Source organism: Heterocephalus glaber, unplaced genomic scaffold, assembly GCF_053883595.1.
Source record: "Heterocephalus glaber isolate CG9 unplaced genomic scaffold, H.glaber_assembly_v1.0 deba00001175, whole genome shotgun sequence".
NCBI classification, from domain to species: Eukaryota; Metazoa; Chordata; class Mammalia; order Rodentia; family Bathyergidae; genus Heterocephalus; species Heterocephalus glaber.
In genome coordinates, this window is record NW_028258207.1 from 260,393 (window position 1) to 279,620 (window position 19,228).

The window sequence follows — 19,228 nt, forward strand, 5'->3', positions numbered from 1 at the left end:
TGTACCCCTCCTACCGGGTGTCCTAGGCTGCTGTCCGGGGCCTGTGAGATCCAACCCACGGCCGCAGGGCTCAAGGCCTTGAAGGTCTCTGACCCGGCCCAAGGGGAGGCCCCGGGGCCCAGGCCCCACCGCCCCAGAACCTGGGACCTGCGGCTGCCGTGGCCTCCCCGCCCGGCCTCTGCGGGAGAGGCCGCCAGACCCGCGGAATGCTGCTCTGGCTCGGACGCCCGTGGGGGCAGGGGCCGGCTCTGCTGGCGGGAGGCTGCAGAGGACCCGTGCCAGGCCGAGCAGGCAGCAGGGTGGGGAACGCGGGGCGGCGAGGGGCCCGGCAGGCCCAGGGGATGGCTGGGCGCCACCGCGGAGGGGGACCTTGTGCCCCGGGGGCTGTGTCATCACGCAGGCGCCTGTCTGTGACTCCCACCCACACTGCTGCACATCCCGCTCTTGGTCACCACGTTGTCCTACCCTGGCAGCCCCCCCTCCTACAGGAGCCCTCTGAGTTACTCAGGTCCCAGCCAGGCACCTTAGCCTGGGTTGAGGGTGCATGCTGGGTGTGGGGAGGGGTGGAGCAGAACGTGGAGGGCCCAGTCTGTCCTGTGATACACAGGGCTCCCAGCCAGGGACAGAGGTGGCCTGAACGGCGCGCCAGGGCAGGAGGAGCACTGTACACAGCCAGATGGGAGTGAGGACGGATGCTAGTGTAAGATGGGTGGGGACAGAGGGGCACACCTGGGGGCTGTGCACGGGCTGGGGCTCAGCACCCACAGGGCCCCCGCCTAGGGCAGGCCTGAACAGCCTCTGTGCCTGGACCAGCCAGACCTTCTGCACTGGCTTCCATCTCTTCAAACACCCCTCACCTGACTCACAGTGGACCCTTGCACTGACCTGGGAGGTGGCATTGACAGGACTCACTGGCTGGACAGACACCAAGGCCGGGTGGCAGGAGCCAGGGAACGGGGGATTGAAGCGGCCCAGCAGAGGGCTGTGTGGGCCGTCCTAGGCCCACTCCAGCCAAAGCTTGGCAAAGTGTGTAGCCAGTGTGACCAGAGAATGGCCTTGGCTACCAGTCTAGCCAGAGGAGGGGTGGAAGGGTGCTGAGAAGGGAGGAATGGGGGCCCAGGGTCCCCAAAGACCCCAGCCCCTCCCTTCCCTCGGCTTCTGGCCTGAGCAGGTCTGCTGGGGAGCCCCAGGCAGAGCCCGAGCCCTGGGCGCCTGTTGGTGCCTCATTGTCCCACCCACCCAGTCACCTGCAAGGGCCTTTGCACACCCTGGAGGAGGAACCTGAGGGTTCCTGCAGTGCAGTGCCCAGTAGAGGCAGGCAGAACAGATGTGTGGGACATCTGGGGGCCTGAGTTCCTAGAAGGCCACGGTGAGACTGAGCCATTGCTCACCTGGCAAGGGCACAGTGCAGTGTCCTTCCGGCACCTGGGCTGGCAGTTCTCAGTTTCCCTCAGTGGCCCAGGTTCCTCTCTTGACAGGGAGGAGATGCAGCCCCCATGCTTGGGGGCCGGGGAAGGAGCAGCTCCAGCTGCACTGGGATGGGTGTGCAGAGAGTGCAGTGGGGCTCAGCCTCCCTGGGGTAGGAGGGGCAGAGTGGGCAGGGTGGCAGGAAGGGCAACGGCCCCACCAGGAGAAGACCCACTGGGCACTAACGCCACAGCTGCCAGGGCGGGCCTCACACAAGCCAGCAGGTTGCCTGGTTTCTAAGGCAGCCTGCACACCGCAGCCCTGGTATGGAGGCCTCCAGCTCCCAAGACCCTCACCACCCTGCTGGCCTGAGGATGCACCTCTCTTCCTGGAGGCAAGGCGGGGCCGCTTGGTTCTGAGCATTTGTCTGTCTACCGGTTAGTTCTAGGAGGGTGATCCTCACATCCCGAGTCCTGTCTGCAGGTGAGGAGCTGAGCTAGAGGTCGGCATGGCAGCTCACTGCTCCCCAGGGGAGACAGCGGGAGCTTGTCCTTAAGGGCCACGCCCGAGGGCAGTTGCTCACTGAGGTCCTCCATTTTCTTCAGAACAAAACCCAAGCAGGCCAGGAGCAGCCAGGTCGCTGTGGGTTCTTGGCTTTCTCTGAAGATCTGGCCTGGTGGCAGACTGTAGTTGGAGGCCCTGGTGGCCTGCGGCCTGACCACTGCAGGGCGGAATCAGAGGCCGGGCTGGGCTGAGCTCCCTGCACCCCCACCCACCCCCTCAGGGCTGATGGGCAGGCAGAGGCCCAAGGATGGGGCTTGAATGCAGCATGCAGGAGCGTCCCGAGTGTGGGTCACGCCTTTGGTCATCCTGTGTCCTCAGTGCTCTGCGTGGTGTGGGCTCTTCCTGCGCGCTGCAGGGCTTGGGCTACCGAGCTGGGCTGGGGTCTCCAAGGGACAGAAGTGCTTATCCCTGGCTCCAAACCTGGCACACAGCAAGGGAGCGCTGCTGCTACCCAGCGCCAAGCCCTGGGGAAGAAACGCCCCCCCCACACACACACCCAGCTCCTCTGCTACAATTTAAAGCAAAACTCCCAGATTAGACAGTTTATGGTTATCCAACTTGGGAGCCCACTGTTAATTTAGAAAATTCACTGTCTGAAGTGAGAAGTAGCCTGTGTTTACTGCGGAAACACATTCCTCCATGCTCGAGGACACAAAAGCTAACTGTGCTGGCCAGGTAAATCCTTGTGTTTTGGTTTTTTTCGGTACCGGGGATTGAACTCGGGACCTTGCACTTGCAAGGCAGGTGGCAGAACCACTGAGCTAAATCCCTGGCCCTTGTGTATGAGAAAATGTCACCGTGCACCCGTCCCCAGAAGTGACGCATGCCACTCTGCACAGTGAGCGCTGCTGGGGAGGGAAGTGGAGCTAGGGGCAGGCGCTGTCCCCAGGTGCGGTACAGGGACGCACTCCCTCCACAGCAGAAACCTCTGGATGCAGGTGACAAGCTGGAGGGATTGGGGTTCCCGGGGGGCCGGGGGGTACGGAAATCAGACAGCACAGCACGAACACTTCGTGTGCAGCCGGGCAGCACTGCCTGGCACCTCTGGCGCCACCTGGGCCCCCCACTGGCCAGGTCGGCAAAGATAGGTTTGTTCCCACTTCAGAAAGACTCGCTGAGGTCTGGTAAGTCGAGACAGACAGAACACAGACACAGGGCTAGGGATTTAGCTCAGTGGTTCCGCCACCTGCCTCAAAAGTGCAAGGTCCCTAATTTGATCCCTGATAACAAAAAAACACAAAACACAGACACAGACTTAGACCAAGTATACATTTTAATTTCTACAAGGCCCCGTCATGTTTTAGGGAAATACAGCTCAAGTGTATACAAATTAGACATTGGTACTATGTACAAAAGTATTTTCTACAATTTTTGAACAATACCAGCTATTTGCAATAAACAGAACGTTACAAAAACAGTCCAATAATGCATTTTCTATTAAGAAGCACATTACACAACATGATTCAATTTTATTAAAAAATAACTTCAAAATACAGACCCATGCCCTGTAGGAAGAAAAGCTATTTCTGTAGTTCACTTAGTAAACCCACAAGTCCAACACTGCAGCAGGGCCAGCCTTTTCTGAGGGAAACGGGCTTCTAGGGCCTCCTTCCGGGATAAAAATCCCACCTGCCCTCGGCTGTGACGGGTAGAGGTGCTGCCCGAGGTCCACACGGCTCTGAAGTGCCCTCCCCCGCTCTGTGCCGGTCCCCAGAACCCGCGACTGTGACAGCCCTTACACGGCCCCTGAAGATCGGAGGGAGGGCAGAGATGTGGAGCATGCCAGCCAAGGGCTCTAGGGGCCACGCAGAAGGGATGTAAAGGAGCTGGCCGTGACTGAGGAGCCCAAAGCAGTCCCTCCCGAGCCTCCACCTTGGAGAGTCTAAGCAGAGAACCCAGCCGGACCACACAGCCCTGGCCCAGCACAGGACAACACGAGTGCTCCACAAGCTGCACAACGTGGCTCATTTGTCACACAAGGCAACAAAGAGCTAATACACTGCCAAGAGTCACTCTTCTTCGCCTGGCTGATCTGGCAGTTTCTGTTCAGAATGTTCTGAATGCCTTTTTCCTCTCCAGCTGCTATATTAAAACAATATCCTCCTTTGCAGGCAACTTTTGAAAACCCGATACAAACCACACGTTGTTTTATATTCTCTCTCAAGTCCTGATCTTTGACTCCGTTCTTTTCTGAGGAACTGCTGTCTGCTGCCACGGTAAACAACGGCCCACCAGCCCTGCTCACACACTGTGCCTCCTGCCGGGACCGAGCCCAGGGCCTCGCTCCACCGCAAAGCTCTACCCCAGCCCTGGACGGCAGCTCTGACACATCCCCTGTCACATCCCCCCAGCTGGGGTCTCTGCTATTTCCTAGACAGCCCAGGCCAAGGCTTGGGGCAGGAGAGCAGACTTTGACACTGGACATGCGACAGGAATTCCCCGGCGTCACTGGATGAAATTGGCACTAAGGTGATTAAGTACACTTGGGGGAAAACTGCAAACAAAAGATTAAAAAAAAAAAAAAATCACACTAGTTTTTACAGGTCGAGTCATTTTTGGAGAACCACCCAAAGCCACAAACCGGGGTCTTTGTGGCACCCTGAAGCCCTCGAGGCTGTGGCCTGGGTTTTCCAGGTCACGTGGCTTCACGCAGCTGGCGGGGGACCCAGCAGAAACAGGAAAGCAGGCTGGTTGGAAGAGTCCTGCCCCTGCTGTGGTATATCCCTTCCTTGGAGGACTCACACATGAAGCCCTCACAATGTCTCCAGGACGGTGGCAGTTAAAATTCTGGTGCTGCTTTTTAGATGCTCTTCAGCCCTCTCCTTCAAAAGCACAGGTACAGAAGGCCAGAGTGGGATGGGCATGCACCCTTAGGGTCAGGCTCACCCGCTCTGGGCCCAGTCCATGCATGTGCTTGAGAGAAGCTCCTCCAGTATTCAAAGACAGCGTGGAAGAAACAACTTTCAGTGCCAGTGTATTTAACAAAACATCATTCTCTTATGTGTAGCATTATGAAGATGATGCTTAAAGAGGCACCGAAAGGTACCGAGAAAGCACCGAAGCATAAACTGGAGTAGGACGCTTTCTACAGTCTAAACTCCCATATTAAAAAGCATGTACAATATGCACTCCTCAGAGGCAGTACAGGAATATATAGTTAAGGCTGATTTTTTCTTCCTAAGGAGCCCCCCAGCCACAGCAATGCCGCCCGTAGGCAGCATGATGGACGACCATGTTCCTGAGCCCCAGAGAGGCAGAGACAGAAGGTGAGTCAGGCGCCGCGCTGGCTCCCGCCAGTGCGAAGTCTAGGTGGTCAGTTCTGACCAGACCTAGCTCAGGACTGGGAGCTAAACATCTGCCGCCTTAGCAGTTCTCCTCTGAAGCTCTCTGCTTGGCAGCATGTATGCTAAAACCTGAAAGGTGGGCAAAAAGAATCTGTACTCTAGGGATACATGAGATGGGGAGAGACAGTCTATCCAAAATAATATCACAAATTATACTTACATAAATTTCACAATTTCTTGATTCAAGAAAATGAAAATTCCATAGTTGGCTACTGTAAAATGTGGCCTAAAAGTATTTATAGGAGACACACCTGCAGACTTCTACACATGTACGTAAGGAGTGCAACTGACAAGCGTCTATCTCTGAAATTCACCTCTAATATCAAAATAGAACAACAGACTGTCATTAAGTTTCTGAAACGTTTAAGTTACCAGATATTTACAAACAAGATATAATTTATATCAAAATGGTAGTTTTCAGCTGTATCTGCTGCTTTCACTGGGGCTCCGGTGATGAGAGTAACTGCGGTCACTTTCGCTGTCAGAGCCATAGGATCTACAACTCCTGTGTAACAAAACAGAACAAAATGTACAGCAACATCTTAACTCTCCACCCTCTCAATCCCTCCCGAGTCCACTCTGATCTGAGTGGCTTCCAAACTGACAGGACGGCACAGCACAGGCGTGGACGCTGGACTCTGACCGCGGCAGTGCTACTCACTCCTCAAGGGTGTTTGCAAGACAGCTGGTGGCAACATTCGGGAAACTTACTTGAAACCCGTGCATGCACGTGGGCAGAGTAACTTTCCATGGTACCCAAAACGAGACCCAACATTTCACTAGATCACCTGAGGAAGTACGAGGGAGATGCACGATTCAACACAGTTTTATTGAAGGCACGGAAGCCAAATGAGAGCCCAGCAAAGGTGGGAGTGGTCTGCACGCTGACCCTGAGCCAAGAGGACCTGCTTATCGTCCCTGTTCAGTTAGCTTAAAAAAACTTCAAGAAGAGCCAGTCACAGTAGCCAGGTACGGCCCCTAAGGGTCACAGGTAATGTAGCACAGCCAGCCAGAGAGGAAGTGAGGGACAATGAGCACAGGGGCACAGCAGCCCCTCCGGGCGAGAGGGAGGGAGGGAGGGAGGCTTCCGGGACAGCGGGCTGCAGCGGAGACCTGAGTGTAGGTGGGAACTGGTCATTTCAGGAAGCAAAGAGGAGATGTGGAGAGGGCACCTGTGTCTCTAGGCAGGAGAGGGTCAGGGGTAAGAGAAGCGGCCCTGCAGTACCTGGACCTGCCCGTGTGCACCGGAGTGCTCAGGTGCGTCGCAGGGATGGGGGCAGGAAGACTGATCCACCAGAAAGGGCTATTTCAAAAGTTATCAAAGGGGCCAGGGATTTAGCTCAGTGGTTCTGCCACCTGCCTCGCAAGTGCAAGGTCCCGAGTTCGATCCCCGGTACCAAAAAAAGTTATCAGAGACCTACAGTAGTCAAAATTTATATAAAACACAAGACACAGAATACATAAAAATTATTTTACTAAATTGACAAGACGGAAACCTCAATCTTGCCAAGACTATGTCTTACATTACTTTTTTCTTATTTCTACGGAAATAAGAAAATGGAAAGCCCGACTTTAGGAAGTGGCTGGAATGCAGTGACCTTCTTTCATCCTTCCTCAAGAGGTGTATGTTCAGCAACCCATGAACATTTACAATTCATCTGAGATGAGACATGAACAAAATCCAGCAAATATCACCTGGTAACTCTTAATACCAAGGCCACTTCTGGCAGCTGCCAGTTGTCACTAAAACGCAGGAAGAGAGGATTTCTGTCCTTGGAGGGCTACACCTTCTCCCCACTAGCAGTCAGTGCCTGGTGTACCAAGAGCCCACAGTAACTCGAGTGCTCCAAAAGGAGGGGTTCTTAGCCTGGCATGATGGCACATGTCTGTAACCCCACCGCATTGGAGGCTGAGGCAGGAAGATCGTGAGTCTGAGGACAGACTGGGCTACACAGCAAGACCCCATCACCAAAACCCTGCAGCCCTCCCCCATGAAACAGAAACAACAACGACCCACCTGGACCACCTGTTGTAACTTCTTCCTCGGTGGTAACTGTCACTCCTCTGGCTCCGGCTCCGGCTCCGGCTCCTGCTGTAGTAGCTGTCGTAAGTGTAGGACCTGCTTTAATAGCAACAGCACACATTCAATTTTCCCATGCAAAAGCTCCAATTCCCACTTCTTTTTAGCTGGAACATGGGCACTTACTTAACGACAGCGTGAGGACACGGGTACATAACAAGTACCACGAACATTTGGCAACTGCCCATCACTTATCATATTAAAGAGAAAAATGCTGAAAAATAACACAACATTGAGTTTGATGGACTCTGTTGGATCTTTTCAGGCAATTATATTAACAAACACCTGTGGCATAATTTGCCATTGTCACTTTTCCCATCAGAGTGAAATGGGCCAAAAGATAAAAACTGTTGAAAAGACCTCATTTAGACAGGGTATCCTTTGAGGAGACAAATACACATAGTAAGTTATTAAATAAAAAATGCCACAGGTGAGGGCCAGGGGCAGAGTGCAGGCCCAGCACATGGGAGGCGCAGGCTCAAGCCCTGGTGTCAACAACACAACACACCACCGCCAGTGGCTGCCACACGCGGCTCCCGCCCAGACTCACACCCTGTCTTACCTGGACCGGCTGTGGGCGTCATACGAGCTGCTCCTGGACCTGCTCCTGCTGGATGTCCTGTGGGACCACAGGAAGGAATCATCTTGGGGACAGGTGGCCAGGCTCATCAAAGTCTAGACCAGTCCTCGGCCACCACAGTGACACCTGTGTCCAATGAATGACACCTCGGAACTTACTTTCCTATGAAAAGTCTGCTCGATGCCCTAAAACCCATTTCATGAAAAAGATGAAAGTGTGGCACCCTCCACACACCCCTCCTGCCTGGTGCCCTGCAGTCCTCTGCTCCTCTGCTGCTCTCCAAGCCCGTGGGGTGACCGCGCCTGTGAGCTCTGGTTAAGATGTACTTGGGGCGAAGAGGGGCGGCGGGCCTCTCCACCCCAGCCTGAGGAGACCCCACTGAGGAGCAGCCAGGAGTGTCCCTGGGCCCTGCAAGCCCACCTGTGACTGTCGTAGCTTCGGTAGGAGCGGCTGCGGCTTCGGCCTCGGCTCTGCCATCCTCGGCTCCGGCTCCTAGAGTAGCTTCTGGATCTGTGAAGACAGCCAGTGAAGACACCAGCACATCAGTCATCTTGCCACACTGGCGACAGGAATCCCGAGTCTGGCCAGAGAGGGACGCAGCTGAGGGAAGGCCTCTCTGCCACTCTGCAGAGGCTGTGGCACTGGCACTGCAAATGTGGCAATCCAGAGACAAGCGTGCCTCAAAGTTAATGATCAGAGTACAGCAAGCCACTGAAGCCACAACCACGCAGCCCAGCTCCAGCCCAGAAAGAGGAGAGGACCCAAGCCCGCAAGGGAAGCCCAGGACCAGACACGATCCTGAGTGAGAAAGGTGGCAGGGAGCATCTTCACGTGTAAAGGCTTGTTTATAAAAGATCTCAGAAATGCATCTACAGAGAAACGCTTCTAGGGGGAAAACAGAAAAACTGTAGCACAAGTTTCCAATCATGGTTAATTATAGGAGGGCAGTCAGCAAGTAGGGTGGAAGTGGTACAACAGATGACAGGTACAAAAAGACCCATTATGTTATTTTCTGTACTTTCTATCACTTATCGTGGGCAACTATTTAATGTTTAATCAATGCAACACTCAGGTCGCCCTGTCCTGCCCCCTGCACTCCACTTTACCCTGTCACTCGGAAGTGGCAGGGAACCTGTGCGGGTGAAGCCCTCGGGCAGGGTCCCTGCAAGTGTCTGCTTGTTTGGGGGATGTGTGCTCAGTGTACCTGCAGGACTACGATATGTTACGCTCTGTGAGACTCTGGGTTTTCAGCAGCCAACACAGAGCCAGATCCTGTGACATGGTGACCAAGGATGCGGAGGACACTGTCAGGGAGCTGGGCTGAGGCAAGACACTAGAAAGCAGGGAGGGCAGTGCTCAGCAAGGCCATCTCAATCTGCTGCCCTTAGGCTGCAGGGCAACTTCCTAGAGCAACTTCCTGTCCCACCACCCCTTTCACAGAATGAAATGCCACCTGCTCCAGAGGCAGGGGCAGGAAGCTGGTGAGGGGTAAGCACCAGTGAGCGGTCAGGAAGCTAAAGGAGCTCAACGGGCACCTGCACCACGCGAACAAGGAACCCTGGGACGAAGGGCCAGTTTCCCAGCTCCATTCCTGCTGGGGTCAGGGTGGGAGCAGGGAATGATGGGAAGAGCTGGCAGAGGGCTTCTGGTAAGCGGGCCTGAAAAGGCCCGGCATGGCTTTGCAGGAGTCTCTGAAAACCTCAATCAGTTTAGTGAGGCCAGCAAGCATGCAGCTGCTGAGGATGGCCAGGGGCAGTCCCTTTCTAAGTAAAGTCTGGAGAAGTACAGGAAGAAAGACGGGTAGAGAAGGAAAGAAAGGGAACAATGGTCAAGGAGGGGTCTGTATTTTAAGCTCAAACAATGAAAAGCAAGCCAAATAAAATAGGAGATTTGAGTAATGAAGACAAAGGTAATACCATGAAGTGTTTCATAAGGAAAAAGGCAACACAGTTACTTATGAATTATCGCTATGGCTCTTTTTTAGTATCTAGCTCTTATTCTCTATACTATCCAGTCTACACCCATGCATCATTACAAAAGCTACGTGAACTTTTCCAATTTGAACAAGAGAAAAGTCTGAAGATGATTTTTACCCTCCTCCAGATAAAGGTCTCCAGCACGCATCCTGGTCAGGTGACCGCCTCTCTGACACTTACCTTCTGGATGTGTGAAACACAAGTTTATGATCTCTCAGCCTACAGATTCTGTTAACTCAGGATTCCTGCAAGAAGCCTCAGACAGGGCACGAAAGCAGCCTTACACCTTTAGAGATGGACAACTCACCAACATCCAGGCAACTCATTTCTCTTTCACTTAAATTAAGCCCAAATTTCTTCACCTGAAACCCCCCACCACCTATGCCCTCAGGCCCAGTTTAGATATCTGGAGACGCTAATCTTGTCCCTAACTCTGACACCTTCCCAAGCTGAAGAGGAACAGATGCCCCCTGGGAAAACCAAAGGAAAGAGAACAGTGCTTACCGATAAGATGACGTGGAAGTTCTTGATCGACTTCTGGAGCGACTGTAGGAGGTGGACCTGGCTCTGTGTCGGGATTTGGTGTCAGATTTACTGCGAGATCTACTTGGACTCCTGGACTGAGTGTCACCATCCCGACTAGGTGTCTGCTCCTCACTTGAACTTTCCTGATTTCTTGGCCTGCGGTTTAGCCGTGCTGTCTTCCTTACTTCATCAAACAGTGACCCAGGCCGAACTTTGTTTTTGCTCTTGATTTCTATCCTTAAGCCTTGTGGTTTCGTCTCTGGTACAACAGTCAGGGCCTTCGCCTCTGCAGCACTGGATGTGGAAGCAGGAGGGGTCCACAGGTTCCCCACACCCTGCAGAGGCTTCCACTTGTTATCCAAGAGGCGGCCCTGGCTCTTCTCAGCTGCCTCCCTCTTCCCGACACTTTTACTGGCGCTGGCCGTGCTGGCTGAGCTGCTGTCCAGTTTCCCCCCTTCTCCCACTGTTTTCTTTTCAGATGTGCTGCTTTCCTGTCTCACTCTTTCTGCTTCGGGAGGTTCTGTGTGCACATCCTGTTTCAGAACACTGCTCATCTGTGGGGTGCTGAGCCTTGAATTGGCCAGAGGGGATGTCCCCTCTCCCTTGACTGGGGAGCTCCTCTCGGGAGTGCAGATTTCCATGTTATCGTCTGTCTGAAGCACATCCTCCGCTCCGCTTGGGGCTTGTTCTTCAAAATGCTGACTGTTTCGGGGCAAACTGGCCCTCTCTTTCTCGGGATCTAAAGCTGTGGGACACATGCTGGGCTTACTGTCACCTTCGGCAAGCTGATCCAGGGCTGATGACGCAGTCACTGTGCTATGTTGTCCTGAAAGCCTGGCCTTGTCACAGGCTTTCTCAGTGTGAGTAGTATCATCCTTTTTTACGGTTTCACTGTTTTCAGGAAGTTCTTTTTTTTCTTTTGACTCTTGGGTGACTTGCTTTTCATGACTCTCCTCCTCTTCTTCCTCCTCTTCCCCAAACTCTAGTGGAGGCTGCCAGTGGAAAGCTTGCTTTCGTTTTGGAGGCTTGTGCTTTTTGTCTTTTTTCCCTTTCCCTTTCTCCTTCACTTTCTTGGTGTGGTCCCTTTTCAGACTTTCCTTTGTCGAGTGTTTGTACTTCCATGGCTTTCCTTTGTTGTTTTCAGAGTTAGAATTGGACCTCTCAGAACCAGAAGTCGAGGGCCGCTGCCTGCTGGATTTCCGGGCACCACTGTCAGGCAGCCCCGCATTCACTGGAGATTTTGCCTTGGATTTAACTTTGCTGTGAACTGCACTGACCTCTGACTCAGAATCTGATGTGGCCTCCCCTTCCTCCTTGTCAGAAGACCTCCGGGAACCCTTTGCACCGGTTCTAGTTACATCTCGTTCTGAATTTGACTCAGAGTCCCATTTACTCCCAGCGTAATTCTTCCTTTTGGGCTTACTGCCATTTCTAAAGTGATCGGAAAGATTCTCTTTTGAGTTTCTTGTTTTTGGACGCAAGCATTCCCGTTCAGGCTTGGACTTCTCTGCATCTCTGCCTTTTTCCTGCTTCTTATTCAGTATTTCCACTCTGCCCTGCTTCTCTTTTTCCTGGACTGAACGGGTGACCTGACCACTTGACTGTTCATTGTCTGAAGAAGAATCTACAGACGACCTGCTCTCGCTACACCTTCCTTCCTGACATGAAGACCGGTCTCTACCTTTGGCATGCCGACCACCCAGTGTCTTTTCAGAGCTGCTGCTACGCCTTTTACTGGAAGTGTTACTTTTTTTCCCGCTGGATCTAAATTTCCTCCTGGCCCGTCTGTCCCCATCACTGCTAATGGAAGTGTACGAGGACGATTTACTGCACTGTGAGTGATCGCTGTACTTACCTCGTGAATGAGACCTAGAGGATGGAGACCTGGACCTGGACCTGGAACGTGAACTAGCTGGACTACGAGATCTCGTGTATGACCTAGAGTAAGACCTGCTCCTACTCCTGGAAGTTCTGCTCCCTGACCTTGGTGAGCTTTCGGAACTTCTATCACTATATTTTGAATAAGCACTCCGATCACTTTCTGAATTTTTTCCTCTTTTATGGTAGGATGATGAACTGCCAGTCTCTTTAGTATTTGCTAAACTGTAAGTACTTTGGATGGGCAGCAAATGAGTCGTTTTAGCTTTCATCTCCTGAATTCGCTCATAGGAGGGCTTCCAGGGCTTCTGTCCAGGCTTCCACCTTGAAGGGGGGGGGCTATCACTCAACGGTATTACTGGAATATTTTCTGTTACCACCGGCTGTACTACTACATTTTCATTTTGTGGCACTGTTGCTCTTAAAGATTCTGTTTTAACTGGTTTATTGTCACTTAACTGAGAAGCTGTTCCTCTTGGTGATTTTGATGCTGCCCTTCGGTGCCCTGACTTGGAACTAGATCTGGACTCGGATCTACTCTGAGAATGTGATGAGGATCGTGATGCAGCCCTTGATCTGGAGCTCCCTCTAGAATAAGACCTAGAGGGAGGCTCCGACCTGTGGGAGTCCCTGCTGGAATGGGTAGAAGAGCTCTGGTCGCCCTTGTCAGATTTGGACCAGTCCCTCTTTGATGAGTGATGTGATGATGAGGATGAAGAGTGAGACCTCCTTTCTCTATCACAGGAGGACTTCATCTGTTGAGTGGAAGATTTTGAAGATTCTATGTCAGATAGTACAGCCCTTCTCTTCTTAGTCTGCTTGTGTCTTCTGTAGTGCTTCTGCTTTTTGGCTTTCTTTTTATGCTTAACTTTTTTTTCCTTTCTGCGTTTTTTACGATGACCATCAGAGTGTCTTGCTGTGCTAAGGTCTGAGTAATAGCCACTAAAGGACCACGACCTAGATCTCTGTGACAAGCTTCTCTCATCCCACCGGCTTGAGGAGGGGTCGCTTAACCTACAGACAGGGACACAATACAAATGAAGTCATTGGGAAGCATGTTTTCTATGCCTTGAACACAGTTCCTGTCAAAAACAAAATCAGCACGTGAAGCACAACTAAAAATCATGAATCAAAGAGTTATGTGGCTGGTCTTGACCTTATACTTTCAGAGATAAATAATAACAACTTGTGGCAGATTCACTTACAAAGGGCTTTTTGTTTTTTAAGCTAAGAAAGGAATTTCCAATTTGACAGGAAAATGCAAAAACCAAATCAACTCATCACAAGATCACTGCTGATATGCTGAGTTCCTGGCTGGGATCTGCTCACGGCCCTTTTCCTCTAGAAGCAATTTTTAAGGGAGATCAAAGAAAGTTTCCCAACAGCTCTGCTGTGTTCTTAGCTTAACTTTTATCTTCTGGTGCTGGGCATCAAACCCAGTGTCTCACAAATACTAAGCAAGCATTCTACCTGAGCTGCACACTCAGCCTCTAAGATCAGCCTCTTGTTCTAAAGAAGCTAGCATGAATTGTCTTCCTTTCCCCTCACAGAGGTAACCAAGACTTGCCTCTAAACTACTTAAAATAGACAGAGGAAAAAAATGACATGAAAACTATGGTTTCCAATCTTAGTGGCAATGCCACAGCTCAAATCAAGACTCCTCAGCACTGCTGTGCACCAGCCACTCCCACCCAGCAGACACCTCTTTCCTCCCTCTCCCCATGTCCAGCCACTCTGTGAGACACCTGCAGAGAAAATGAGGATCTTTCCATGAAGAATACACAGGGCTCCCTCAGCGTATTTTCCACTGGCTATCCTGGGGCCAACCCCATTTCTAAAACAAATACTCACTGTGGGGTATCACTGAGTGTAAGAGGCAGCTGCCCTTCTGAAGAAGCAATGGTCTGTGGGCACACAACCAGGACAGGTTTTCCCACCTGCCAATGAATTTATCAGTGACCAAGACTCATGGCTAGGAAAGAACTGGCTGTACTATATGATCTTAAAGTCTTGATTACTTCTAAAATTGGGTACCAGTTCTTCAAAACATTCAGTGGACGGAAAACCATTTTGAAAGCCCCAAAGCCATCTGTCTTACCTAGTTAACAGTACTACTTTCACCAAGTCTCCCTAAATGTATTACCTTTGGCCACAACCTAATTCCGACTGCACACCTTTGATGGGAAGAGGAGGATTAGGCTATATTCCTTCAACACTTAGGACATCACAGAGCCTGCTCAGTGCCTCCCTCCCAGCTCTCACTTGTCTCCTTTACTCCATTTCTCTCCACTTGGCGGTCGGTATGCTCTCAGCCTCTGCATCTCCTCCTTCCAATGAGGAGGAGTTTCACTGCTATCGTTGTTCTCAGACTCCGAACAGGATCTTGATCTTGGAGGTGTGTGATAGCGCTGTACAAAGGAAACAGCTACTTTAAAAACACTTCTCAATTACAGGCTGCTATCAGACAAAGTCAGGCAAAAGACCCAAGGATCTCGTTTACCTTCAGAGGCAATGAGTTAAGTACTAAGAGAATGGCACAAAGTTATTTCAAACATAAGGCACTCAGAGAGATGGGAAAGAATGCTATTCACCTGTAATCTCCTACGAAATTTTCCTCTTCAAAGTCCTAACAGCTACATCCACTAGACTAGATTATTCAATGTACTGTAATTTCTCAACATCTTCATTATTTTATAGTACATTCATTTCACACTTAATTAAACCCATCCAAATACAGGCATAAACTCTGACCCAACAGCAGTACCTTCCCATAACTACGAAAAATACAACTAATTTCTCATAAAGATTTTCTATTTTAAGTAAAAAAGAAGTTAGGATTTTACTAATAGGTTTAAAAAAAACTGTTTAGGAAAGTGATTCACAAAGGGGAAAGTCTTAGCCACACACAATGGTGCCCCTTCCTTTAATCTTCCGTCCAGACTTTGACACAGATGGTTTCTGATCACTCACAGTGGGTGCCACATCTGGAATCGTCCTAGAAAAGAAGTTGGGATGAATAAGAAAAATTAGCAAGTGTCAGGCAGTGTTTAAATGGAAAATGTATATTCCTACTATGCAAAACTAGTTTCAAAATATTTTGACACGGAGATTACTTGAAATTCAAGTTTCAGCTTCCACAAATCAAGTTTTATAGATATAGAGCTACCTCTATCTGCTCAGCTCACGCTTTTCTTGAGCTGTCTCCAGGTGGCGATCCCCTGCTTTAGACTGCTATGGGCACTCAGAATCACAACAGTGTAGTTACAACCTGCCAGCATCCGAGTGCTACTCACATCACCTGTCCACACGGGAGTAAAGCTTCAGAGATGAAGGCCGTGAAATCACACGGCAGGGCAGCATTATCAGACAAACAGTATCAACATGTTTTATGAGAGAATACAAACTCTGAAGTCTAAGAAAAGTTAAATGGAATTCCATTTTTCTTATTAGTAGACCTGTATTGAAAAGTTGATACTCAGCTTGTATTATACTTTACATCTTGATAAAACATTTGTGGAAAGCTAGGGGTATGTTTCAGTTTCAGCCCAGCCTAGACAACTTAGTGAGATCTTATTTCAAAATTTTTTTTTAAAAATGGGTGGGGGAATGCACCTCAATACAAAAGCCCAGGGTTCAAACTCCATTACCACCACTACACTCCAAAAAAAGAAAAAATTATCTTGAGACAGGATAATGTTAAGTAGTCACCCAGGGTGGCACTGAATCACTGAAGTTATGATCCTGCTGCCTCAGCCTTTCCGGTAGCTGGGATTATAGGCAAGTACAACTGTGAGCAGCTAAACAGTATTTTTTGAGACCAAATCTAAAGCCACACACTAGCTTTTACAAAGCAGAGAAGTTTCACTGAGCAAGTTAACTCTAGTAACATTTATGATACTAAGTATCTCCCATCACCAGGCAATTAACACGTTTCATCCCTCACTTGGATTCCAAAAGTTCAAGTAGTCCTCTATTCTGATAACCAAAAGCTCAGTGCTTTCATGAAAGGCCTATGACCTCCAGAAAGAACCTCTCACCTGACCAACTTATCTGCCTCCTTTCCCTACTACTGTAGTCAAATGTGAATCCTACAGGGTATCTGGTGTCTCCTACAGAGTGCTCTGAACACAGGCCTTGTCCGATAAATGAATACGAAATGGCAATGAACTGACAAGTTTCTACTAGAGAAATAAAAGCACAGAGTCCTCATCCTACTTACGGCTCAGGCTCCACTGGGACAACAGGCATATCTCTCCTCAGTAAAAATCGATTCTCAGGCACGGGCGGAATCTCTTCTGGACGGACAACAGGCTTTTCCCTTTTAGCATTTGAATCCACTGGTCTGTCTTCATTGGTATCGCTCCTCTCAGAGTGACTTTTGAAAGAAAACAGCAATTAGGATCTGTACTGCTGTTTGTGCTTCAACATAATTAAAGCATATAAAACTCGACAATAAAATAACACCAAAACTACTGATAGCTTACAAGTCTCAACCAAAGAGTTTCATAATTTTCTCACAGAGAACAAAAAAAATCAGCCCAGAGAACTAAATTGTCAAATGATCCTAACTTTTCAAGTTTCAGAGATTATTTTCACCTAAAAACAAACAGATCTTTGATATGAAATGTCTATGCTACTCCTACATTTGCAAAATTTCAGTTTGGATAAGGTGCAAAAATCCAGCCTTGTAAGCCGTAGGTAACAAAACAGTTGCTAGAATCATACACACTTCTCCCATCCTAGGGTGTGTGTGTGTGTGTGTGTGTAGGGGAGTGTTTGTTTGTTTTTAATTTTTTTTTTCTTGGTCCCAGGGATTGAACTCAGGACCTTGCGCTTGCGAGGCAGGCGGGGAACCACTGAGCTAAATCCCCAGCTCAAAAGCTGAAGTTCTGAATATGTACTTTTTCTTTCTTGGTACAGGTGATCAAGCTCGGGTCCTTGCGCTGGCACCACTGAGCTCCATCCCTGGCATAGGCACAGGGGTGTTTGTGTGAGTGAGGGAAGGTGGCCTCAGGGTTTTGCACTCACCCTTTGGGGCTCACAGTGTGTTTACTCCTTGGCTCTTCTGAACTGCTTGCTTCCTTTCGTCTCCTCTTAGAATGTTTAGCTTTGGGCCTCCTCTTATGTTTCCTTCTCCTATTTTTCTGATGTTCAATTTCACTTTCTGAAGATGATTCTGAAGAGGAAGAGGAACTGGAAGAGGAATCTGAGTCTTCTGAATGTGTTGGTTTCTTCCCCTTTTTTTCAAAAACTTTTAATAAATATTAACAAAAGTATTAGTATTAAATTCCAGTGCTTGCATTTCAGACTAAACTTTATGGCTTGATGTACAGCAAACTAAAGATGAAATTTAAATAAACTTTGCAAGTTGAGAAAACTACTGTTTGCAAAACTGCAGAAAGCCTGTATTCTAAACGGGTCAGATAATAGGAAAATAAATAACTATGTGAGATGACAAATGATAAATGCTACCACAGAAAAGTAAATCAGTAAGACCAATGCAGAGGGAGCAGGGGAGTAGAGTAGTTTAAGGCAGTATCTGCCACATCCCTGGAGGAGGAGGAGTAGTGCCGATGCTTAGAGATAAGAGTTCTAGAGGGAGAGAAGAGTGCTACAAGGTCGCCATGCTGGGAGGCACTGGAGGGGAAAGGGTTGGGAGCTCGATCACCCAGGGCCTGCTAGGCCCCATAAAGACCGCAGCTCTGGCTAAGAAGGGAGCTTCCTTGTACGCAAGATGAAAAGACCAGGGACCAGCTGGTTACTGCTAAGTGCAAACCCCAGACATAAGCAAGGGACCAGGTGAGATACTGGCCCGAGAAAAGAGCAGAGAAGAGCAAGGAGATGGAGGCAAGGTGAACAGTCACGAGGCCACTGCATAATCAAGGCCTGAGACCCTGGTGGCAGAGCTTAGGCTGGCAGCAAGGGGAAGCAGTGGGAGGAGGGACGGTACAAGATCTGCCGACTGACTGGAGGTGGGCTGTGAAGCAGGGACATGAAGAGCTATCTTTACACCACCCATGGCCTTTCTTCCACCACTGCAACTGAGGAGGTATTTTTACAGTCTCCAACAAGGCTTTACCTCAACCCTAGTTTCCTCCACCCTCAACAAGGTCTTACCATCTTTTGTTGATTTTGTGGCAAGCACCCCGCAGTCAATAACTCGCACATCTGCATAAGGTCTGCTTGCGGCATCAGTTTTCAGATTTTCTATCTGCTCGATTACTTCAAAACCAGAGATAACCAGTCCAAAGACAACATGTACCCTGCCACAATATAAATTCAGGAAGAAGTGGCTTGATAATTAAGCTACGAATAGTATCTCAGACAACCGTTATAAACGACATGGCCACAGACCTGAATATAAAACCAAAGTGCCTGATGTATGAAACAACTGGAAGGAAATAACAAACTTGAAATCTGTTTCACACAAGCAAACATTTGGGCCCCAATCAAACCGGTCTCAGCTTTTTGCCTTCTAACAATGTTTCTTAACCATTTACAGTTAGGAGTCTGAAAACAGGCTGCACTTGTAGTGAAAAACTGCCTTTATAGCTACACTCAGGACTGTGTAGCTGGGAAGCTCACCCATGGCCACAGATGGAGACCCTAAAAAGTGACATCAGATCCCCAGGATCTCAAAGCTATCTCACTTGTGACCCTCCAGGAAGAGTGTGGCCACGAGATTAACCCAGGCATCAGCAAGAGTAACTGGCTGAAGGTTTACCCATGGTCAATCAGTCTCTAGAGCTGGTCACCCTAACAGCTCCCCTAGATAAGAAGAATGTAGCTCTTACCCATCCAGGTGTGGAGCAGGTTTTGTAGTGCTGTGTAATAAACATCAATACAAAGATGAGGTCAAACACGCCGTGTTTTG

The 19,228-nt window shown here is 49.7% G+C and overlaps 1 protein-coding gene across 6 annotated transcripts in view; it reads right to left on the reverse strand.

Annotated features, from left to right (window-relative positions):
* Positions 1-3,226: 3,226 nt before the first annotated feature.
* Positions 3,227-19,228, reverse strand: part of Nktr (natural killer cell triggering receptor) — a 42,072-nt gene continuing 26,070 nt past the window's right edge. For 4 of the 6 annotated variants that reach the window (XM_013072817.3, XM_087210662.1, XM_087210664.1 and 1 more), the window contains 11 exons: positions 19,149-19,178; positions 18,472-18,617; positions 17,383-17,605; positions 16,574-16,729; positions 15,262-15,349; positions 14,617-14,762; positions 10,456-13,368; positions 8,396-8,485; positions 7,958-8,014; positions 7,333-7,437; positions 3,227-5,820 (listed from right to left, as the gene is read on the reverse strand). In XM_013072817.3, coding sequence (XP_012928271.2) covers positions 5,733-5,820; positions 7,333-7,437; positions 7,958-8,014; positions 8,396-8,485; positions 10,456-13,368; positions 14,617-14,762; positions 15,262-15,349; positions 16,574-16,729; positions 17,383-17,605; positions 18,472-18,617; positions 19,149-19,178 — 4,042 coding nt within the window. In that variant the 3' untranslated portion in view covers positions 3,227-5,732. Of the gene's footprint in view, positions 5,821-7,332; positions 7,438-7,957; positions 8,102-8,395; positions 8,486-10,455; positions 13,369-14,616; positions 14,763-15,261; positions 15,350-16,573; positions 16,730-17,382; positions 17,606-18,471; positions 18,618-19,148; positions 19,179-19,228 lie in introns of those variants that run through there. The other 2 variants (XM_004835094.3, XM_087210663.1) reach the window with 2 other exon arrangements.